Source organism: Melozone crissalis, unplaced genomic scaffold (genome assembly GCF_028551555.1).
Source record: "Melozone crissalis strain CALT ecotype California unplaced genomic scaffold, PUWL_Pcris_2 ptg000038l_1, whole genome shotgun sequence".
Classification (NCBI taxonomy): domain Eukaryota; kingdom Metazoa; phylum Chordata; class Aves; order Passeriformes; family Passerellidae; genus Melozone; species Melozone crissalis.
Window position 1 is genome coordinate 3,591,718 of NW_026535816.1, and position 20,469 is coordinate 3,612,186.

Genomic DNA, 20,469 nt, shown 5'->3' on the forward strand with positions numbered 1-20,469 from the left:
GCGCGTCGGAGGCTGCGCTCGGCTCCGCTGGGCTCGGTGCGGCTCCGCAGCAGCTGCCGGCGGCCGGGGAGGGAGAGAGCGAGCGAGGGAGCGGGCGCCGCCGCCCGCGCCGCGCCGATGGGTCTCCTCCTGCTCCTCTGGGCGTGTGCGGCCGCCGCCGGGCCAGGTGAGGGGCCGGGTTTCGTGGCGGGGCTGCGGTCCACCCCAGCCGCCTCCCTGGGGAGCGAGGGCCGGGGCCGCCGCCCGGGGCGCGCCGGCAGCGGGCGGAAACTTTGCGGGGAGGCGGCGGCGGCGGCGGTGGCAGCGGGAGCCGCCCCGGCCGTGAGGGGCCGGGCAGGGCTCGGGGCTCCGCGGGGCGCACCGGGTTCTGTGGGGCTCCGCGGGGCGCAGCCGGGCGCTGTGGGGCTCTGTGGGGCGCAGCCGGGCTCTGTGGGGCGCAGCCGGGCTCTCTCTGTGGGGCTCTGTGGGGCGGGCGCTCCGCGGGGGCCGGGGCGGGCGTGGGAAAGTTTTGCGAGAGCGGCGAGCGGGCTGAGCCCCGCGGGGACCGGGAGCGGAGCGGCGGCGGGCGAGGGTCCGGGGCCGTGTCCGCGTCCCGGCGGCGCTGCCCGCGGTGCCGGGCGCGGGGCGCGGCGCTATGGGCGTGATGCGGCTGGCAGCGCGTTATTCCAGCCCCCGGCGCGTTATTCCAGCCGGCTCCGCTGTCTCTCCAGCCTTGCGCGACCCAAGTAGCGCTTCTTGTTCCTTGCGAAGGCTTTGTTCTTGGTCCCCGGGCAGCGCTTCTCCTCGGCTGGAGCTGCTGAGGAACACGTTTCTCCTTTCTAGCTGTTCTCAGGGAAACCGCCCGGCACAATCCTCAAAATGCGAAGGAATTAATGTTTTGTAATTGAATTCTTATAGTAATTATAACCTCATCAAAATCTACGGAGAGATGCGGCATAAAAATAGTTGGAAGAAAATAGTGCCTGTCCCTTTCACAGTGGTGTTACCCCTGCTAGTGCATACCGAGATTTTAAATGGTCAGCAGGACCCAAAACTCTACTACTTGGAAAGTTCTGTGTGTGCAACAATTGCCATCGAAGTTGTGAGAGGAGAGAGCAAAATGCCTGTTCTAGAGCCTCTTCTTTACTATTTTACTGGTTTCATGTGAATACGGTGTGTTGAGCGTGCTTTAAGTAAAAGTTTTCCCGTCCCCAAACAGCACGTTACACATGTCGAGGACGTTACAAATGTGCTGCGTGTGTTGCATGGCTGCACATTAGCTAGATGGAGCATGGCATGATTGCTGCTGCTTGGGTGTAAGTGATAAAGGCAGAAGCAGAGAATAAAAGCTGTCAGAGCTGTAAGGCAGAATTAATTTCTTTTAGGGATTTCCTGGTGACATCATTCATAATTATATGGCTTAATCCTCTAATCTACTGTAGTGCCTTCAGTTCACATTGGGCTGAATCCACCAAGTCCTGAGATGATTTCTGCTCCCGCCCACCTGCCTGAAGCATTTGGACTGTTGCTTGTGTAAGCCACTGATTTAAGGGGAATGGCCCAATTACTTTAAATAGGAATTGAAGCCAACATCATCCAGAATCGGGCCCAGGCATTGCACAGCTCTCCAGCGAGAGCAGACTGCTTCATGCTTAATTTTGACTTCAGAAAGAGATGGCATTTCCAGCTACTTGTTCCACTGGAGAGAGACAGCATGAAATACTAGATGCAAGTGTGGTTGATATGCATGTGGTATCTTTCTGATAGACTGGGGGAGACCACAAGGGAAAAGGAAGACTTGGTTATCATACTGAAGCTGCTGATTTGTTGTTTATTAATTATTAACTCGGCATTTGAGTGCCTGCTGCCGTTTGAAGACCCAGCTCAGGAAAATGACTAGGTATTTAAAGCAGTGTAGGCTCTTGCTAAATAGTTACTGTGACATAAGGAACGGTCTCTCTTTTCAGAAGTATTTTAAAAGCTGGAAGAGCACACACTGAAGCTGTCACACAGGATCCTTTGCCGGCATAAATCGAAGCCCGTGGAGCTACAGTGATGTATACTTGTTGAGCCTTGGGTATTCAGGGTGGAATAAACAGCTCTAATAGAGCAGTGGAGCTGCTGTGATTTATGGGAGTGCCTGTACTTGCTCGCTGTGGTTTCTGTCCCCACCCTGTTGATGGCTGTGACAGAGCTTTCACTTACTTTAATGGGTTTGAGATTGGTCTCACTGAACACAGTTTGTCCTTTCTGTTGAGCAAGTTTTAGCACCTACTTGACCTCCCTTCTTATCAGTAGATTATTGCTGATCTGAATAGATGTGAGCCCTTCCTAATGAGGGACAGCATACTCTGTGTCTCACAGGGACAGCCAACACTCGTCTTTGCTGCTAGGCAAATTCACACAATTTACATTGTGCTGCTTTTCTGCTGAATGAAAACGTTGGAAGAATAACAAGCCCTTTCTCGTTTTGGTTCTGGTCTGTGTTCCAGGAGAGGGAGGTGTTTGTAGTCACGAGTGTGGATGTTGTCAGTTGCGGTCATTCAGTGCCTGAGTGCCTGTGCTGAAAGTGACAGATGGTACAAAAAGCCCGATGGTGTTGCTGATTATCTGGGAAGTTTTTACCTTAGGAGAAGTTTATCTGGGTTCTCTAATATTCTCCCAATTCCAATTTTCTACAAAAATGTGTTTATCCCCATATCCTTATGTAAGCACTGTGTGTGTGGATGTGTCAGCACTCTTGGAGCTTCAGTTCCATCAGATGCCTCTAGATCTTAATTTTCCTTGTAGAGTAAGGTTGCTAGAGACCTCCTAAAGCTGTATTTTCAGTGTTTTTTAATGCTCTGCCCCTTGTGGAGTAGAATCCTCTGTGTTAACACTACAAGTTATTCCATCAACTTTTCATCCCTGAGGAAAAGAGAAAGTTCTTGAGCACAGAAGATTTATGAGTAGTATATGTAACTTCTTGTTCATTCTGTACACCTCAGTAATTTCTCAGAGCCTTTCAAAGAATCAAACTAGAGTACTTGCTGCTTAAATGATCCAGAAGTGTAGTCCTGGAATAACAAATCAATCAATTTAGGCCTGAATGTGAAGTCTACTTAGTGGAAATCAATCTGGACGTGCTTTACAGGTAATGTCCTTGCTCCATGGAAGTCAGTGGGACTTTTAGCATTGACTTCAGCTGTGTCAGGATTTCATTCTTGGACTTGTTACTAATGATGTTAGTGAAAAATGTAATTAGGAAAGTGTTTGGATTCCACACGAGCTATTTGACCTGTGTCTCAGGCACAGATCTCACGTCACTCTCACTGCTGTGCGGAGAGAAACACTGAGGGCAGGCTGCTCTCTTCCCATCCCTAGGGAAAAATGAGCTGGTTTTGATGAATTTGGTGTGCTAACCATCAAACTGCCCTGCACTCCTCAACACAGCATTTTCAAACTTTTGGAATCTGTGTCTTTTATGTCAATCCCATCAGGCCCCTGGTGGATTGAGGGTACCCAGGCTTTTTTAGTGAAAAATGTAGTTAGGAAAGTGTTTGGATTCCACACGAGCTATTTGACCTGTGTCTCAGGCACAGATCTCCCATCACTCTCACTGCTGTGCGGAGAGAAACACTGGGGAATTTGGTGTGCTGACCATCAAACTGCCCTGCACTCCTCAACACAGCATTTTCAAACTTTTGGACTCTGTGTCTTTTATGTCAATCCCATCAGGCCCCTGGTAGATGGAGGGTACCCAGGCTTTTCCTGGGCATAAGGCTTTTGTGAATGTCAGGTTTAGGTTTCTGCTTTCCCAGCAGGTGCTCCTGCAGCCCAGAGGTGCAGCTGGCTGGAGTGAGTGGATGTGGGCTTTGGCAGCAGCAGAGGCAGTGTTAAATACCTTGGTGTTTGAGTATCAAACAAAAAGGGAATCAAATACCTGGATTCCCTTTTACTACCCAAGGCTCTTAGCCTACAGGAGGGTGCTCTTTGCCCTGCTGCCACATCTGCTCTATGCTCCTTTGGTCCCCTTGGGAACATGGATTAGGTTTATGTGATGAGCTGTGGGCCTGCTCAGTTGGTCACAGCCAGGTAGGAAATGTGAGAGGAGTTTTCAGCCCTTACATCTCCCTGGAAATAATGTAGCTAACAGATGAATGCTGCAAATCTCTCTCATGGTTTGGCCTAGGTGGTTATGCTTGTCTTTATTTATTACTCTTGAACCTTTTGAAGATACTGGGTAAATGTATCAGTTCTAGAACATTTTAACATGTGCACAGTAAAATCTGTGAGAAGGAAATAGCTTAATTGAAAGACCTGGAATAGAATATCTTCTCTTTCCTGCCTCTCAGTTACTGTCTTATAAGTAATTATTGTGTACAGTGTGTGAGTGGGAAGGGACTAGAAATGTCTGTGCTAGATATTCTTCTCTGTTCTTTCATTACCTGATTTGAAATAAAAATTGATCTAACTCTCTCTGCCTCCAACAGCTGTAGGATTTGGAATGGATCCTGACTTACAAATTGATGTCATCACAGAGCTGGATCTGGTGAATACAACCCTGGGGGTAACACAAGTGTCAGGACTGCACAATGCCAGCAAAGCCTTCCTATTCCAAGGTGAGAGAAATATCCTCAGCTTTCTCATCTTGCCTCTGTCTGCATGAGCTCAGGAGAGCTTTGATGCTTAAGGGGTTCCCTGTAATGGTGGCCTTACCTAACTATTGCTTTCTTTTATGTCTGTTTCTTGGAATTAGTTCTTGAAATACAGACGCTGTTTTGTGTGTGTGCTGTCAGGTAGTTGCAAGGGAATTTTGGGTATGTTTTCAATACTCCCTGATATTTATTTCTCACTAAATATGTCAGAGTGGTTCCAGTGGATGGGCTTGTGGGATTTTTTTCTCTGTGATCTTACACGTGCAGAGAGACACACAGCTAAAGCTGTGTAACTATGAGAAGGCATTTCATGTGTTAACACTGATTGGTAATGTAGCAAACCTTTCATCAACTTTGTGAAAACTGCTAAGGGGGCCAAATAGGATGCTTCTGTATTTAAGTATCAAGGGCAAGATAAGTCACTTTGTGGTTTTTTCCCCCCTTCATTAAGTATTCTAACACAAAGTTTGTGAAGTGTTTGAAAATTATGTTTTTTTTTTTTTTGTATTTTTACTGAGTGAGATTCTGGATGTAGTTTTACAATGTATTTAGGTAAGATCTAGATTAAGGGACAGTGTCCTGGGGGTGGAAGCACTGAGTTGCTACCATGTGCTAATTAGGCAGGAAAGACATTTATATGATTTGAGATTAACATGTGAATTAAAGCACTATTGGAAACATTTTTATTGAGAATATTGAGAAGGCTTCTTGTTTTTTGTTGTTTGTTTTTTTTTTTTTTTTTATATTTGGTTTAGTCAATGTTGAAGACCCTTTTTCTTATCTGTCTTCTGTAGCTGTTTTTAGAGGCAGATGATTATGATCTCATTCAGTTCTGGATCTGCAGTGCTGGCTGACTCTGCTGTAAATAACAAGGGAAGTGGGTCTGCAATCTTGGTTCATTCTTTATCTGGCCAGTTTAGGAGTCAGAGCAGAGCTGCTTCTGGAGACCACCTCAGGATTTGTCTTCTATCTTTTATGATACAACAAGTAGCTTAATTTTCACTGATTCCCAAATTAGTGCCCAGAAGAGCAGCATTGATTCTTTTCATTTAAAGATATCAGTTTTTTTTCTCTTGGTACCCTGAGTCCAGGTTTGTGTATTATGGACAAATAATACATTATAGTCAATCCTCTAAGGACTGCAGTGGCCTAAATATGTTAATCATTCCAATTGCTATTCCACACAGTTAATTGCAACCACACTGATGAGTGCAATGTGAGTTGTGGTGAGTTTTCACAGACTGGGGGTCAGAGCTGTAGGGAAGAAGTCTGAGATGTGTTTGTCAGGACTTGGATTGAGACCACTGATACTGAAAGTAGCTTTGAAAGGTTAATGGTGAAGATGTTTTGGATATTCTCTTCTTTTCTCCATCTGTAGTTTGGGAACTTAGGACTGGTATAAGAAAGGTGGAACTTAGAAAATCCATATGAATGGATGAGCTGAAGGATACATGCTCATGGGAAGCAATAAACAAACATTCACACTATGAAATGAATAAATAGTTTGAAGACTTAGTTAGGTACATAAAGCTTTTTTAATTCCCAGAACAGAAATGCTGTTTGCTAATGCACACAGGAATAGCCCTCTTCTTGAGTAGACCCTCTAGTGTGAAACTTGTGGAAGGTGGCTCAGGAAAATTTCTCTCTTCAGTAAAGCTCATCAGCCCTTGGGTCATGGGAACACTGAAGGCCTTTGCTGTCAGCTGGGATGGGATCTGGAGCTGCCCTGTTGTCTTCTTCCCTCCTTGCTCCTGTCTGTGACTTGTTAAATGGCAGCAGTGTGTTGGCAGCTGTAGGGATGCCTTTTTACTAGCAGAGGTGACTTCACAGCTACAGCCTGGCTGTGGGCCATGGCCTTTGGCTGCAACCAGGAGATACTCACTCAACTTTGAGTTTTATCTTGCCATACAGTAAAACCAGGCTAGAACTTGGAGTGTTGGGAGATTTCTATGTCTAAAATAGAAGTAATACTTTATTCCACAGAGATCCACAAAAAACCCTGGTCCAACGTTGTGAAAAACGCCAGTCGCTTGTTTTTAAAATTTTAAAAGTTTAATAGTAATAAAATGGTTATAAAAATAGTAATATAATTATAATAATAATAATTTGGACAATTTGAATCAGGACAATATGAGACAATAAAAAGAAAGAGTTATGGGTGGTCCAGGTGCCTTTTCTGGGCAGCACGAGCCTGAGAAAGTACCCACGTTAACAGAGGATTGACCCTTCAAAACAATAACCTGCTGCATATTCATACACCTCATCCATGATGCATAAATTCCATTCAAACACAGGATTCTGTTTGGGCAGTGTCAGCTTCTTCCTCTGAATCCTCACAGCGCCTTCGAAGTGGGAAGAAGTTCATTTCTCCTGATAAGGGAACAATAAGTTCTCTTTCTGTGAAAGATTCAGGCGTCCTGTGGCTGCTATGTCGCTGCGAGTCCTTTCTTTAAAAAAGTATCTTACATAGCATAGTTTCTATTTTAACATTTTTTATAACCCAAAACTATATTTACCACATTACTTAAGAGAATTAACACAGTGTTACTTCCTAACACAACACATATAATATTCATTTCAATATTTGCCAAAAGCCAATCATAAAATACATGCATTTTTCACAAACATGACACTCCCAGAGGAGAGAAGGCCTGGAAGTTAGCGCTGAGTTTCAAAATGACTGTAGCCTCTTGGAGCAGCTGTTCCAGGTGGAAGGTGGGGTGCTTCAGCACAGCTCTGCTCTGCTCAGTCCTCACCACATTTTCACAGTGGCAGTTCTGCCTGCCACCTCTGACAGCATGTATGGGGGCTCTGAGCTTACAGAAAAGCTCCCTGTGGAACATCTTCTGTCCTGTGAGATGAATTTGCTGAAATGGCTACACTGGAGCTGTTCAAACTGAGAGTGTTCTTCTGTGTGTTCCAGCAAGTTCACATCTTGGAGGTAGAGAAATGGTAATTGTTTTCCCCAATCCAGACAGTTTTGTGTCCAGGGTAAGTCCGGGAAAATGTGGAATATTCTCCTAAGCAGTTCTTTTTCTGTGAATTAAACTGTTTGAAAGGGACAGCTCTGTAAGTTTTGAGCGTTCTTGAAATGAAAAAGGGGGGTGATATGAAGGTATACACAAAAAAAGGGGAAAATATTATTCTTTTCATCAGTGATAGCTCTCTTACAGTAAGTGACATGCTGTTTGTTACAGAGTTTCTGGGGAGTGGTGTCATGATTTAATTTACCCTAGAGAAGATGCAGAAAGGATTTTCTTTGAAGAGTTGGTGATTTCACTCAGAGGCCATCCCAGTAAAACTGGTGGAGTATTGTGATTTTTTAATAATATTGGTATGAACAGCCAAACCTCAGATTCTGAGCGAAACAGATTTATAGGCTAAGAAACAAATCCAGCTCTGTTGCAAATTGTGTGACAGCGTGGTAGAACCAAAGTGGCAATTGAGAGATGTGGGTTGCCTTTGGGCAAGCAAATCTGTTCCTAATTCAGAAAAGCATAGAAACCTATAATTAAGTGTAGTCATCTGAGTTGTCCTGCTGGGCATGGGCTTTGATTGTTAGAGTATTTCAGCTGGATTTTTGATTGATCAGTTCCATTATTTGAATTTTTCAGTTCCATTCTCTGTGAAAGGGGGATGAGGAAGTAAAAAACCAGAGCAGTGTAAGTGCTGACAATGTGCATTAGAGGAAACGTATAACTCATAATTGCAATTCTGCAAACAGTCTGATTCTTAAGATCCATGACCTTCTGGTGTCTTAATTATTTGTCTTTTATTAACTTACACACACACACATGGGAGAGGATGTCTTTGTGGGCAGATGATTTGCTCTAGCATGAAAGGGCACAGGAGGGTGAGTGGAGATTCTTGATGGGTGTTTTTGGGGAATGGGGCACCCAAGAGCCTGATGTCTGACCCACACCTTCAGCTAGGAGGCCAGGGAGGTCAAGGAAATGGTTATGGGGCTGGGTGGAAAATCTGCCTCAAAGAAATATACTGAAAATAGCAACTTTTCACCCAATAACGTGCCTTACAATGACATCTGACAAACATGGAATGAGAGACATCTACAAATGGTGTCTTACAGGCATGAGAAATGAACAGGATCAGAACAGGATTATACTGTAAACTGCAGATAATACAATTAATGCAAATAATAAATATTGTAAATAGTGCATTAAGGAACCCTGAGCTCCCTTGCTGGGGCTCAGTCCTGTTCTCTATTTCAGATAGCAGAGAGCAGGGCTTGTCCTGACTTTGGCTTACCAGGATCTTGGATTCAGTGGCACAGGAAAACTCTGATGATAACTGAGGCACAAGGAGACAAAAATAAGGCAAAATTGGTCATCCTGTTTCTAGGTAGAGCAGTCTTTAGCCTAGCTGTTTGAGATGTGATTACTTCAACCAGTCTGACTTTTATTCCATGCTCAGTTTGTGTTGTGGAAATAAGATTTTATTCCTTTTATAACCTGTCAGCTATGCCTATTTCTTTTTAATTCTTCCTGCAACATCTCTTTGGATTTAACAGAGACTTAAAACCTTTATTTACGAAACAGTTCCCCCCTCAGCCCTGAAAGTTTATTAAGGCTTTGCTGTTTCCTTTACTGGCAATCTGGCACTATTTTTCAACTTAGCCTTTAAATTAGGAATGGTGTTTTACTACGTGTGCTATGTTTAGCAAAAGAAACCACTGAGTACACTTCAAAGTGTGGAGATGTGCAGTGCTGTGTTCTTGGCCATTTCTTGCCTTGTGTTACACAGGCCCTGGATGTAAGAGAAACACCTGGCCTGGAGCTGCTGCAGCGGGGTTCAGTCGTGCTCCTTATTCCCACCTTGTAGCAGACACTGCTGAGTGCTTTTCTGTACACTCGTGGCTCCTGCAGCAAAGGTGAAAGAATAACAAGTGTCTTACAGCGTAGAGAAAGGCAGTGTTTTTGTGAGAAAAAGAGTGAAACTCATTGAGTTCCTGGGAAAAAAGGAGTGTCCTGCTTCAGGCCAAAAGAGAGATCAAAGCTGGACTTCCAAGGCGGGTGGAGGTGAGTCCCAGGAGACCCTTGAGCTTCCAGAAGAAGTGCACTCCTCTCTGTTGGTGTTTTCCTTCAGTGTTTTACAAATCCTGGCTTTTTGTAGACTAATTCCTCACTTGGAGAGTAGAAGTGTTTCCAGATTCCACTCCAGGAATTTCAGTCAGGTTTTGCAGTGCTGAACTGAAAGAGGTTTGAACGCTGGCCAACTTTGCCATGTTTTAGGCTGGTGGATAAGAACAACTGTCATCAGGAGTACGGAGGGGAAGTGGGATAAACATGCACCTCTTTTAATCAGCAACAAAATACCTCTGCTTCTGATGGGACGGTGTTCAGGAAATGCTTCTTGTGCCCTGGCAATGTGTCTGGGGCAGCAGCTCAGCTCTGAGCTGTGCTCACTGAATTCCAGGGCCAGGTGATGGCTGCTGCCTTTGTCCAGCTGTGCTGTGTCACAGACATCCTTTATGGAAAATCCTTTCCTTAGGATTTTTCCTCCTGAGAAGCTGGGAGGCCTCAGAAACACAATGTAAACAATGGTTATCTGCTGCTGTGGGATGCAACAGGTGCATCTGGGATTGGTCTCATGTGGCTGTTTCTAATTAATGGCCAATCACAGTCAGCTGGCTCAGACTCTGTCCGAGACACAAACCTATGTTATCATTTTCTTCCTTTCTGTTCTTAGCTTAGCCAGCCTTCTGATGAAATCCTTTCTTCTATTCTTTTAGAATAGTTTTAATGCAATTATATCATAAAATAATAAATCAGCCTTCTGAAACATGGAGTCAGATCCTCATCTTTTCCCTCATCCTGGGACCCCTGTGAACACGGGCACAGTGCTGAGCTTCTCAGCCTCAGTGGCCTGGGTGCTGTGGCCAAGGTTTTAATGCTCTCCAGGTGTTAAACTCTGTTGTGGCAGCGTGATGTGCAAGGTGTGTGAGCTGCAGAGCTCAGAACAGAGCCAGGGGCTGGGTGAGAGGGAGCAGAGAGCAGCTCGGGGAGGAAACATGTCACTGCTCTTACTGCAGACCTCCCACCACCTGCCCCAGTGAGCAGGAGAGATAAACTTAATTTTGGAATTGGGGCGTCAGTCCCTCTTTACGTGAGATAATGAGACAAGAGTCATTGCTTTTTGTGGGATCTCCTCTGCTACCTTTATAGCAAATATTAAATATCAGCAGTATTGTTTTTACAGAGCAGAACCCTCACAGCAGCAGAAAAATTACGAAGGCACAGCATGGTGGCTGGAAATCTTAGTTCTGCCTTCAGCTGTCACGGGAGAGAGCAGCTCTGGTAGCTTTCCCGTGGTGGTGTATCCAAACATCCCCTCTGGTGGGAACACCAGGGTGTTTGGGGCAGCCCCCTCCTTCACCTGCTTTGGGACACTTGGCAGAGCAGCTGATGACCCTTGCACTGTTGGAAAGGAATGGCTATTTTTATTAATTTTTTTTTTTCACCAGGTATTGCCCACTGTCACTTGGGTTTGTGTCTGTGCAGCTGCCCCCCTCCAGCTGGATGAGATTTTATTTTTTCCCTTTTAAAATGCATTTTGCCTGAGGTGCTGCTGGCCTGGGCGTGGGGCTGGGCTGCTCTCTGGGGTGGGGCTGGCCAGAATCAGCAGTGTGTCCCCTCACAGAGCTGTCCTGCAGCTCACCAGGGCTTTATCTCTGTGGAAACCCTGCAAGCTCCTTGAACCTGTGAGCTTTTATTTCATTTTTTAAAGGTCAGAGTGAGGTATTTTGCCATTGATGTGCCACTGTGTAGCCCTGCTCTGCTTCCTATAGGGGTGGGTATATTAGGGGTTTTACCCCATGTTGCCTGTCCTAGGCTTCAAGTGATGGTGGGCAATACCTGGTAAAAAAAAACCCCAAAATACGCCAGACATTCCTTTCCAACAGTGCAAGGGTCATGAGTTCCAAATATAATAATAATTCCTTTCCAACAGTGCAAGGGTCATGAGCTCATGAGGGAGAGGCAGCTGCCATCAGATAGAAAATCTTTGTGTTTGTCAGTAAAAGCACCTTGAGGTGTGGATCAGCCTCTTGCCTCATCCTTGGTAACATTCAGGTGTGGTAGCATTCTGTGCTGCTTTATTTGGGCTGTTCCTCTTGGCTGTCCCTTCTGAGAAAACCTCTCATCTGGGCATGGCAGAATTGGTGCTTTACCCTTCTGAGAGTCCCCATCTCCCATGGGCATTGCAGAATTGGTGCTTTACCCTTCTGAGAGTCCCCATCTCCCCTGGGCATTGCAGAATTGGTGCTTTACCCTTCTGAGAGTCCCCCTCTCCCCTGGGCATTGCAGAATTGGTGCTTCACCCTTCTGAGAGTCCCCATCTCCCATGGGCATTGCAGAATTGGTGCTTTACCCTTGTCTAGGTGTAAAATCTATCCAACATATTGACATGAAGGTATAGCTTGTGAATAATTTCAGAGTTTCTCCTTCAGTATTCTCTTGTTTAAAACACCCCTGCCCCCTGCTTCCAAGCAAGCGTAGGCTAAAATAGAAACTTAGTCACATTAAACAACAGTGACCAATTTCTACTTTTACCTTTTTTCCCCTCCCCATCCTGAATGCTGTCATGCTGCCTTCTGTTCCTTGACATTTTTTGGATTTCCCATCATGTCTGTCATGATTAGGAGAGAGTTCTGAGCACATATTGCCTCTGTCCTTGACAGTCATTTTTGCTTTCCTGGGAGACAATAATTGTGCTGCTTATCTATCTTCATTTGCCACGATGGGAAGTGCAGAGGGGAGGTGGGATAAGTACTTCTGTAGTGTGCTAAAAGCCTTGAATGCTTCTGGCAACCTGTTGACAAAGTCCTGTCATGAAGATAAGCAGAAAAGGAAGAAAAGCTCTTTACTCTTTAATGGGCTGAGAGGGGATGCAGAAATTAGTTTCTGATACTGCTGGGAAGGGTGTTGTACACCATGTGGTGCTTACAGTGAAAGTAACTCAGATAAAAGCAGGACTAACAGTTTGAGTTTCTTGTATCCTCATCAAAATAAGAACACGACAAAAACTGTCTTTTTCATGCAAAGATTTTTGGCAAATGGATACTCTTCAGTCATACCATCCCGTAATTAGCTCCTTGTTTATTAAACAAGCATTAAAGTGGAGTGAGAATATTCTGTAGCGTGTTGTCAGGTGGGCCCAGGTGCTGGTCAGAGCTGTGGGAAGCTGGCACCTGGGTTGTGCTGCCTTGGGGCCAGTCCCTGAGTGCTCCTGGGTGAGGAATCCTGCACCTCACAAGCAGCTCTGGGCTGCTGGACAGATGCTGCATTTAGAGAGGGCACAACTGGAGCACTTGTAGGGCACTGCTGAGCTACAGTGCAGAGGGTGGGAAAAGCACTGCTCAGGAATTGGGTTCTTACTGTAGGCAGTGAAACAAAGCGCCCTGTTATTGTCTATTTTGACCCCAAGGGTGGTGGTATCTTAAATTTTAAACCAATTTTGGCAGAAACTTGTTAATAACTGAGCAAAATATTTACATTCGGCCTACTTGATTAAATTACTTCTAAACACAGCTACATCTTTTTCCTAAAAGGAAGTGGTATTATTTGAAATTACTTTCATGGGTTTTCTTTGTAAGATTTTGTACCTTAAAGAAGTGCACAAAGGCATATTCAGCCAGAGCTAATGAAGGAGCCAGGAATGGACCATTTCCTGTGATGAAAAATCCTGCTGTCTTGGAACTGTCTATCAAGAATAAAGATTAGCTGCTACTTGAGGCCTCAACCTATGCCAAATTCTAGAACAATCCTGCCACCTGTGGTGCAGGTGTATAAATGGTACACAAAGGGGGACATTTTTTCTGTTATTTTTTCATTTTCACCACATAAATGGCATGAAGTATTCATGTCATACTGTGCTGGTTTTGTGGTGTTATATCATGTGATTGTCTTGCCTTTTTTGCCTATTGAAAGATACAGAGTGCATTAGGTTTTAATTTTTTTAATAGAATGGGCAAAAATTGATTTTGGTACCTGATGCCCACTCCAGCATGGGATGATGTCCTTAGTTACACCTGCATATCTGCTAAAATAGCGTGGTTGGTCCTGTAATTCTGATGACAGGGATCTGGGAATCCCTATTTTAGAGCAGTAAGTACAGCAGCTCAGAATTGGTTTTGCTTCCTAAAAGCCTCTCATTGCAGTTTTTCTGTCCCACATCCTCCCTCCTCTGTGGTAACATTTCTTAAATTGCAATGGAGCTTGCTGAGGGTCCCCTGTCCTGTAAATAGGGTGAATTTTACAGGATCACTGCAGCTGCAGGGGCTGTTTCAGAGCCTGCCTTCCCTGGCACATACAGGTGACTCCTCCTCTGAAGCTGTGAGGTTTCCATTTGGCATCTGTGGGAACAGACACTCCCAGAGGGGATAAATTTGTGTTGTAAAGCTCAGTGCTGTATTGTGTAACCCCCTTCTTTTACGTCTTAATTTTCATTTTTAAAGAACTTTTTGCGAACTGGAATGTAACATAAATATATACAGAACATAAAGATCTTTTTAGAGAGAAACAGATATAAAAACTGGATCTTGGAGTTCAAATACTTGTTGCTTCTAAGATTGACTGGCTACAGATGACATTCATATCTGCCTCTCTTTCTCTCTCTGTACTTCAGCTCATTGTGAATAATTCTGAAATTTTAAAGCCTCTTCCTGGGGACTGGGGAAAATAAAGCCAAGATGTGTGGGAGGGGAGTGGGATTTGCGTGTGCATGTGTCATGATTTTTCGTGGTCTGTGGAGGTCTCCACAGATGCTCATCATGCTGTTTGGAAAGCCAAGCAGCACAGCCTTAAAACATGACATTTGTAGAATAATTTGATAAACACTGATGATTTGGAGGCCTCATGTGTTGCCTTTATCCCAGCCTTCCTTTTCAGGGAATGTACTGACAAGCTGTGGTAGGAGGACACTGCAGTGTTAGTTACAGTGATCTTGTTTGGGAAATGGTGGAAGAAATTTAGGTTTCCTTCATTGTAACTAATTATGGAGCCAGAAAAAAAAAGAGTTTCACTCATATTTCTCTCATGTTTAAGTCATGTCCTCTGCTTTAGCTTTTTGTTCTCAGGTACTGGCATTGCTTTTAATGTTTTCTGATGTCTTGAATGGCAGCTTTCAGATGGGATATCCTGCCCACCTTGCCTCGTGCCATCCTAAGCGCTTCCAAATGTGATCATTAAAAATAAAAGTAAACATTATTGCTGGTGTTACTGCTGAAGGCAAGAAATGCAGAAGGGGAGGGACACGAGGCAGATCTATTTAAATAAAAGCTTATTTTCAGAAACAAAGGCTTATGGAGAAAAGGGAGCTCTTAGTACCCCAATCACGTTTCCTGTTACGGATGAACCCACAGCAATGGATGCTATCAAAGTTGTCATATTTTATTCATGAGTTGTGGTATGCTTGGGTGAAATAAGAAAAGCAATGGTCCAAATCATAATTATGGTGTAAAAAGATAAAACAGTTATTATTGTGACTTTTTAAAAGAAATTATGAAATCTCTCAAATCATGTAAAACTCCTGGAGAATGACTAAGTATGTTAGTTATTTATGGATCTTTGTTGTGGGTGTTGGGAAACATTTCACCAATGGTGTTCATATTTATTTTGGGAGAAAATATAAATGTGTGCCTGTGTACGTTCCAAGAAACAAAGACATCTAGAATATTGAATATAAACATAAAGAGGCTGACAGCAGAAATTATCCTTCAGTAGAGAAGGGCTCTCACAAATGTATTATGCCTCATGTTATTATCATGCAGTTAATAAATAAAACAGACACCCAGGATTTAATTTGCTTTAGCAATAACATGGAAGTGATTTTTTCTCCTCGGGGCAAGAAAACAAAAGAAAACCCCTGAAATCATAACTTTTTAGCAATACATGACCTATGCTTTAAAAGTAATTAAAAAACTATTTAGACTGTCAAGTCTTTGAGAGTTTGTGAACCAAGAGAGCACTCCAGCAAATGCTTGCTTCGAACTCCAAGGATAATTTCATTGCCTTTAGTTGGATTATTCATGTGATAAAATGACTGGAAATTAAAACCTGTGTGTGGGTGTACCCAGGTCTGTTAGCTGCATTAGGATAGTGTAACCTCTCTCCACAGAGAAGAAACAAAGTCAGATTTCTGCTTTGCTGAAACTCCCCTTTTAATGAACTATTTCAGGTAGCATTTTGATTTGCACATTTAAGAGTGCAGGTTTTCACCAGGGAGTCAAATTCTAATTTCTGTATGGCTTTGCTGAAGTTAGACTGGGATTTTCAACAAAGTCAGAGTAACTTAGCATTCTGCTTGTTTCCTGCTCCTGTGGAAGCTGGATCTTAAAATTTTGTTGAAATGGGTTATTTGTTGACTGTATCTGTTAAATTCATAGTAAACTTAGGAATCATAAAGCACTTCAGAATTACTTTTGTTTTTTTTTTTTTCCTAAATATTGTTGCCATAAATTATGACTAGTATTTATTATTACCTGGAAGAAAGAAGAGTGCCAAATGAGAAATCAGAATTATTACATACTGCTCAAAAATGTAAGTGGATCAGTCTCTCTCTTCTATTAAGCTTATATTTTATTTCTGGATTACAAACACACATGGAGTTATAATGGGGGGAAATAAGACCAAACCTACAATTAACAGTTTTTTGCAAAACTTATCTCCTGCGTCTGATTCTTTGTTCTCGGGGCTTCTCACCTTCTGGTACCACCTTAAGTTTCCTTTAAACAAAGTAGAATGTATTTTGTCAAGTTTTGGTATATATTATCATTTTTTAAAAGTAATCTCTATTATTTTTATGTGACTTCAAGCATATTGGAAAATGCTTTCTAGAAGGGGAGGAAAACAATTGTTTAGCTTGCTTTTGCATGAAGCCATATTTTTGAGTGGCTCATTATTTGTGTGTGACATTAGTGTTTAATATAATCTTGAAATAGGTCCCTGGAGTGGCCAGTATTCCTCCAGCAAAATGGGTAGCACCCTGGGAATGGTTCTTGGCAATTCCTGAATTTTCCCAGTGTTGCCACTGGCTCTGTTCAGTGTTGCTGGTGTAAGTCCACGTTCTTTTTGTTAAAATGTTATTTTCCAGATCGGCAAAGAGCAATCTGTACAGGAACAGTAACCTGATAACCTTATCTAATGTAGGTAAACAGTGGAAAAGTTGATACAATCAGCGACTCCTGAACTAATTAACTGACAACACATGTAATTTGATTAACTCACATGATTTAAGAGCAGATTATGTGCTTTTAGTGATAGTGAACTTCTGGAGCATTTCAACGAAGCATTTAATTTAAGGGATCAACCATTTGTAAACAGTCTTGATTTCAGCATGAATCCCTTGAGGAAGGAACGGAGCCTACTTGAGAAGACGAGCTCAGCAGCTGCTTAAAATACTTGAAACAAGGTTCAAGTGGCTGCCTTGAGCAACAGGTGACGTGTAGCCTCAGCACAGTGGTGGCTGGTGCTGACAGCAGCAGAGCTGCTGCAGGGCCCTTGGCTGCCTGCAGGTGTCTGATGTGGGGCCATGGCAGCCACTTGGGGTGTGACAGTGCCAGCCACCAGCTGGGCTTCCAGTGGAACAGGCTGTACTTCTCCTTGTGCTGCTGGAGAGCTTCCCTTGCTCTCCTTCCCGTGCTCTCCTTCCGGAGCTTCCCTTGCTCTCCTTCCCGAGCTTCCCGTGCTCTCCTTCCCGTGCTCTCCTTCCCGTGCTCTCCTTCCCGAGCTTCCCGTGCTCTCCTTCCCTTGCTCTCCTTCCCGAGCTTCCCGTGCTCTCCTTCCCGAGCTTCCCTTGCTCTCCTTCCAGAGCTTCCCTTGCTCTCCTTCCCTTGCTCTCCTTCCCGTGCTTCCCTTGCTCTCCTTCCCGTGCTTCCCTTGCTCTCCTTCCTGTGCTTCCCGTGCTCTCCTTCCCGAGCTGCCCTTGCTCTCCTTCCCGAGCTTCCCTTGCTCTCCTTCCCGTGCTCTCCTTCCAGAGCTTCCCGTGCTCTCCTTCCCTTGCTTCCCTTGCTCTCCTTCCCTTGCTCTCCTTCCAGAGCTTCCCGTGCTCTCCTTCCCTTGCTCTCCTTCCCGAGCTGCCCTTGCTCTCCTTCCCGAGCTTCCCGTGCTCTCCTTCCCTTGCTCTCCTTCCCGAGCTGCCCTTGCTCTCCTTCCCGAGCTTCCCGTGCTCTCCTTCCCTTGCTCTCCTTCCCGAGCTGCCCTTGCTCTCCTTCCCGAGCTTCCCGTGCTCTCCTTCCCTTGCTCTCCTTCCCGAGCTTCCCTTGCTCTCCTTCCCGTGCTCTCCTTCCAGAGCTTCCTGTGCTCTCCTTCCCTTGCTTCCCTTGCTCTCCTTCCCTTGCTCTCATTCCTGTGCTTCCCTTGCTCTCATTCCAGTGCTTCCCTTGCTCTCCTTCCCTTGCTCTCATTCCTGTGCTTCCCTTGCTCTCATTCCAGTGCTTCCCTTGCTCTCCTTCCCTTGCTCTCCTTCCAGAGCTTCCCGTGCTCTCATTCCAGTGCTTCCCTTGCTCTCCTTCCCTTGCTCTCATTCCTGTGCTTCCCTTGCTCTCATTCCAGTGCTTCCCTTGCTCTCCTTCCCTTGCTCTCCTTCCAGAGCTTCCCGTGCTCTCATTCCAGTGCTTCCCTTGCTCTCCTTCCCTTGCTCTCATTCCTGTGCTTCCCTTGCTCTCATTCCAGTGCTTCCCTTGCTCTCCTTCCGGAGTTTCCCTTGCTCTTTCTGCCCGTGTGGGTGGAAAAGCCAAGGAGGAGGCCCTGGAGGGAGGAGACCCATGTGAATTTTCTCTGTACAGGCTTTGCCACTGTGCTTGCCCAGCCATGTCGGGCACCTTTAGCTGGCTGCTGTCGCTGTGGTGTTTTATGAAAATCCTTTCACTAGGATTTTCCTCCTGAGAAGCTGAGAAGCCTCAGAAAAGAAATGTAAACAATAATTATCTGATGGCTGTGGAATGTGGTCAGGAGATGGTTTACCAACAGGTGCATCTTTGATTGGTTCAAATTGGATTGATGTGAATTGGTTTTACTTGATGACCAATCCCAGTCCAGCTGTGTCAGGACACTGGTCAGTCACAGGTTTTTTATTATCATTCCTTTCTAGCCTTCTGATGTCTCCTTTCTCTTTCTTTAGTATAGTTTAATACATAATTTTCTTTTAATATAATATATATAGTAAAAAAAAAATAATATTAAGCCTTCTGAAACAGGGAGTCAAGATTCTCATCTCTCTCCTCACCCTCAAACACCAGCACAGGCTGGGGGTGCAGAAGCACTGGGGGCTGCCTTCACTCTTGGCAAATGTTCATTTCCAGCTCTTGTAGAGTGCTTTGCTCTGCTCCTTCCAGAGCACTCAGCTGCCAGGTGCAGTTTGAAACGCTGATAAAGCAAACAAAGGACTTAAGACTCTCTGACATCTACTTAATTAGCATGAGTGTGGTCACTCGAGCTGGTGCTCAAGTCAAGGCAATTTTCCAGAAGTGAAGAGTCTGATACTAAGCCACTAAATCGGCTAAATTAGTGGTTGAGGGGAAACTATGATTTGTTAAGTATACTCTGTTTGATTTCAGTGACTCGAAATTCTCTTGCTCCTGGCAAGTGGAGTTTTAGGGCTGGGTTTGCAGTGGTTTCCTGAAAGGATTTTTATTTATAGATACATATAATTTTAAATGCTAGGTGAATTTTGTTAGGAGAGACCTGTTTGTAAACTAGTTTACAAACATGTATATCAACATGACAGCAATAAATGAGCACGTATAGCCAGGGGTAGTTTTGCATGATGCAGAAGCAGAGTTTACATTGAATAACGCTGTTTCCCCACCTTCTCTAGTGGAACTGCTTTTGCTGTATAGTCATGGGAACTTACCTTTGTGACACTAGCTGTTCACCCTGGTAATTGCTCCATCCTCTAATTTAATGAAAACCCATTAAACCGAAACAATAATTAAAATGAGACATCATCTCTGTAGGAGGCTTGCATATTAAAATCACCAAGCATTTCACTGCAGACGGATCTTATTCTTGAGAAACACTGTTTGAAGCAACACGTAAAAAGTGATTTACAATGAATAATCATAATTTAGGAAGCTGTGCTGTTGAACATGATTTCCTACTGTTTATTACTGACTCTGAGTGGAGCTGGCAAGGCAAAAAAACATTTACAGTGTCTTTTCATGGTGGCGACAATGCTCAGAAGCAGACGTGCTTATGAGAGTACATCATGCCCTCTTTGGTCCTCCCTGGTAGCAGAGTTTTTCAGAGAATGGGGTGATGTTTTGACCTCTCTCTTTTGGGTTCCTGGCAGGTGAAGTCTTCTATTTTCTTAGCATATCAAGAGAAATTTCTGTGAATTTATCCCCGTGGCTCAAACCAAAAGACTGGTGGCACCTGCAGACATCTACATTTTGCCCTTGGTAGGTAGGCAGGCTCAAGTACCTGAAGCATTTCTCTGCTTGGCACTGAAATGATTCTTTTTTGGAGATGATCCCCATAATTAGTGCAATCATCCTTCTGGGGATTTTCGCATCTGTTTGTGGCTTTGTGGCTTGTGTGGACTAAGGAGTGGTTTTAGAAGGATGAAAGTGAGTGGGAATGGGCATTTATCACTAGTGCTTTGCACTGTTGGTGTTGTGGGGTGTTTTTTTTGTTTTGGTTTTTTTTGTTTTTTTTTTTTTTTTTGTTTTTTTTTTTTTTTTTGTTTTTTGTTTTTTTTTTTTTTTCCCAGTTCTTCAAAAGATGTTTTGTGAGACCAGTGTGCAGGAAGGGGCTTGGTGCACTGGATCCTGCTTGACTCAGAGGCTTTGGTGAAGCACCTGCTTCAGTGAACAAGAATGTTTTTGTGATGCTGTCGT

At 44.3% G+C, this 20,469-nt stretch overlaps 1 protein-coding gene across 5 annotated transcripts in view; it reads left to right on the forward strand.

Annotated features, from left to right (window-relative positions):
* NELL1 (neural EGFL like 1) overlaps window positions 1-20,469 on the forward strand; it is a 280,140-nt gene continuing 259,671 nt past the window's right edge. For 4 of the 5 annotated variants that reach the window (XM_054283614.1, XM_054283612.1, XM_054283613.1 and 1 more), the window contains exons 1-2: window positions 1-166; window positions 4,452-4,580. In XM_054283614.1, coding sequence (XP_054139589.1) covers window positions 118-166; window positions 4,452-4,580 — 178 coding nt within the window. In that variant the 5' untranslated portion in view covers window positions 1-117. The remainder of the gene's footprint in view (window positions 167-4,451; window positions 4,581-20,469) is intronic. The other variant, XM_054283611.1, reaches the window with a different exon arrangement.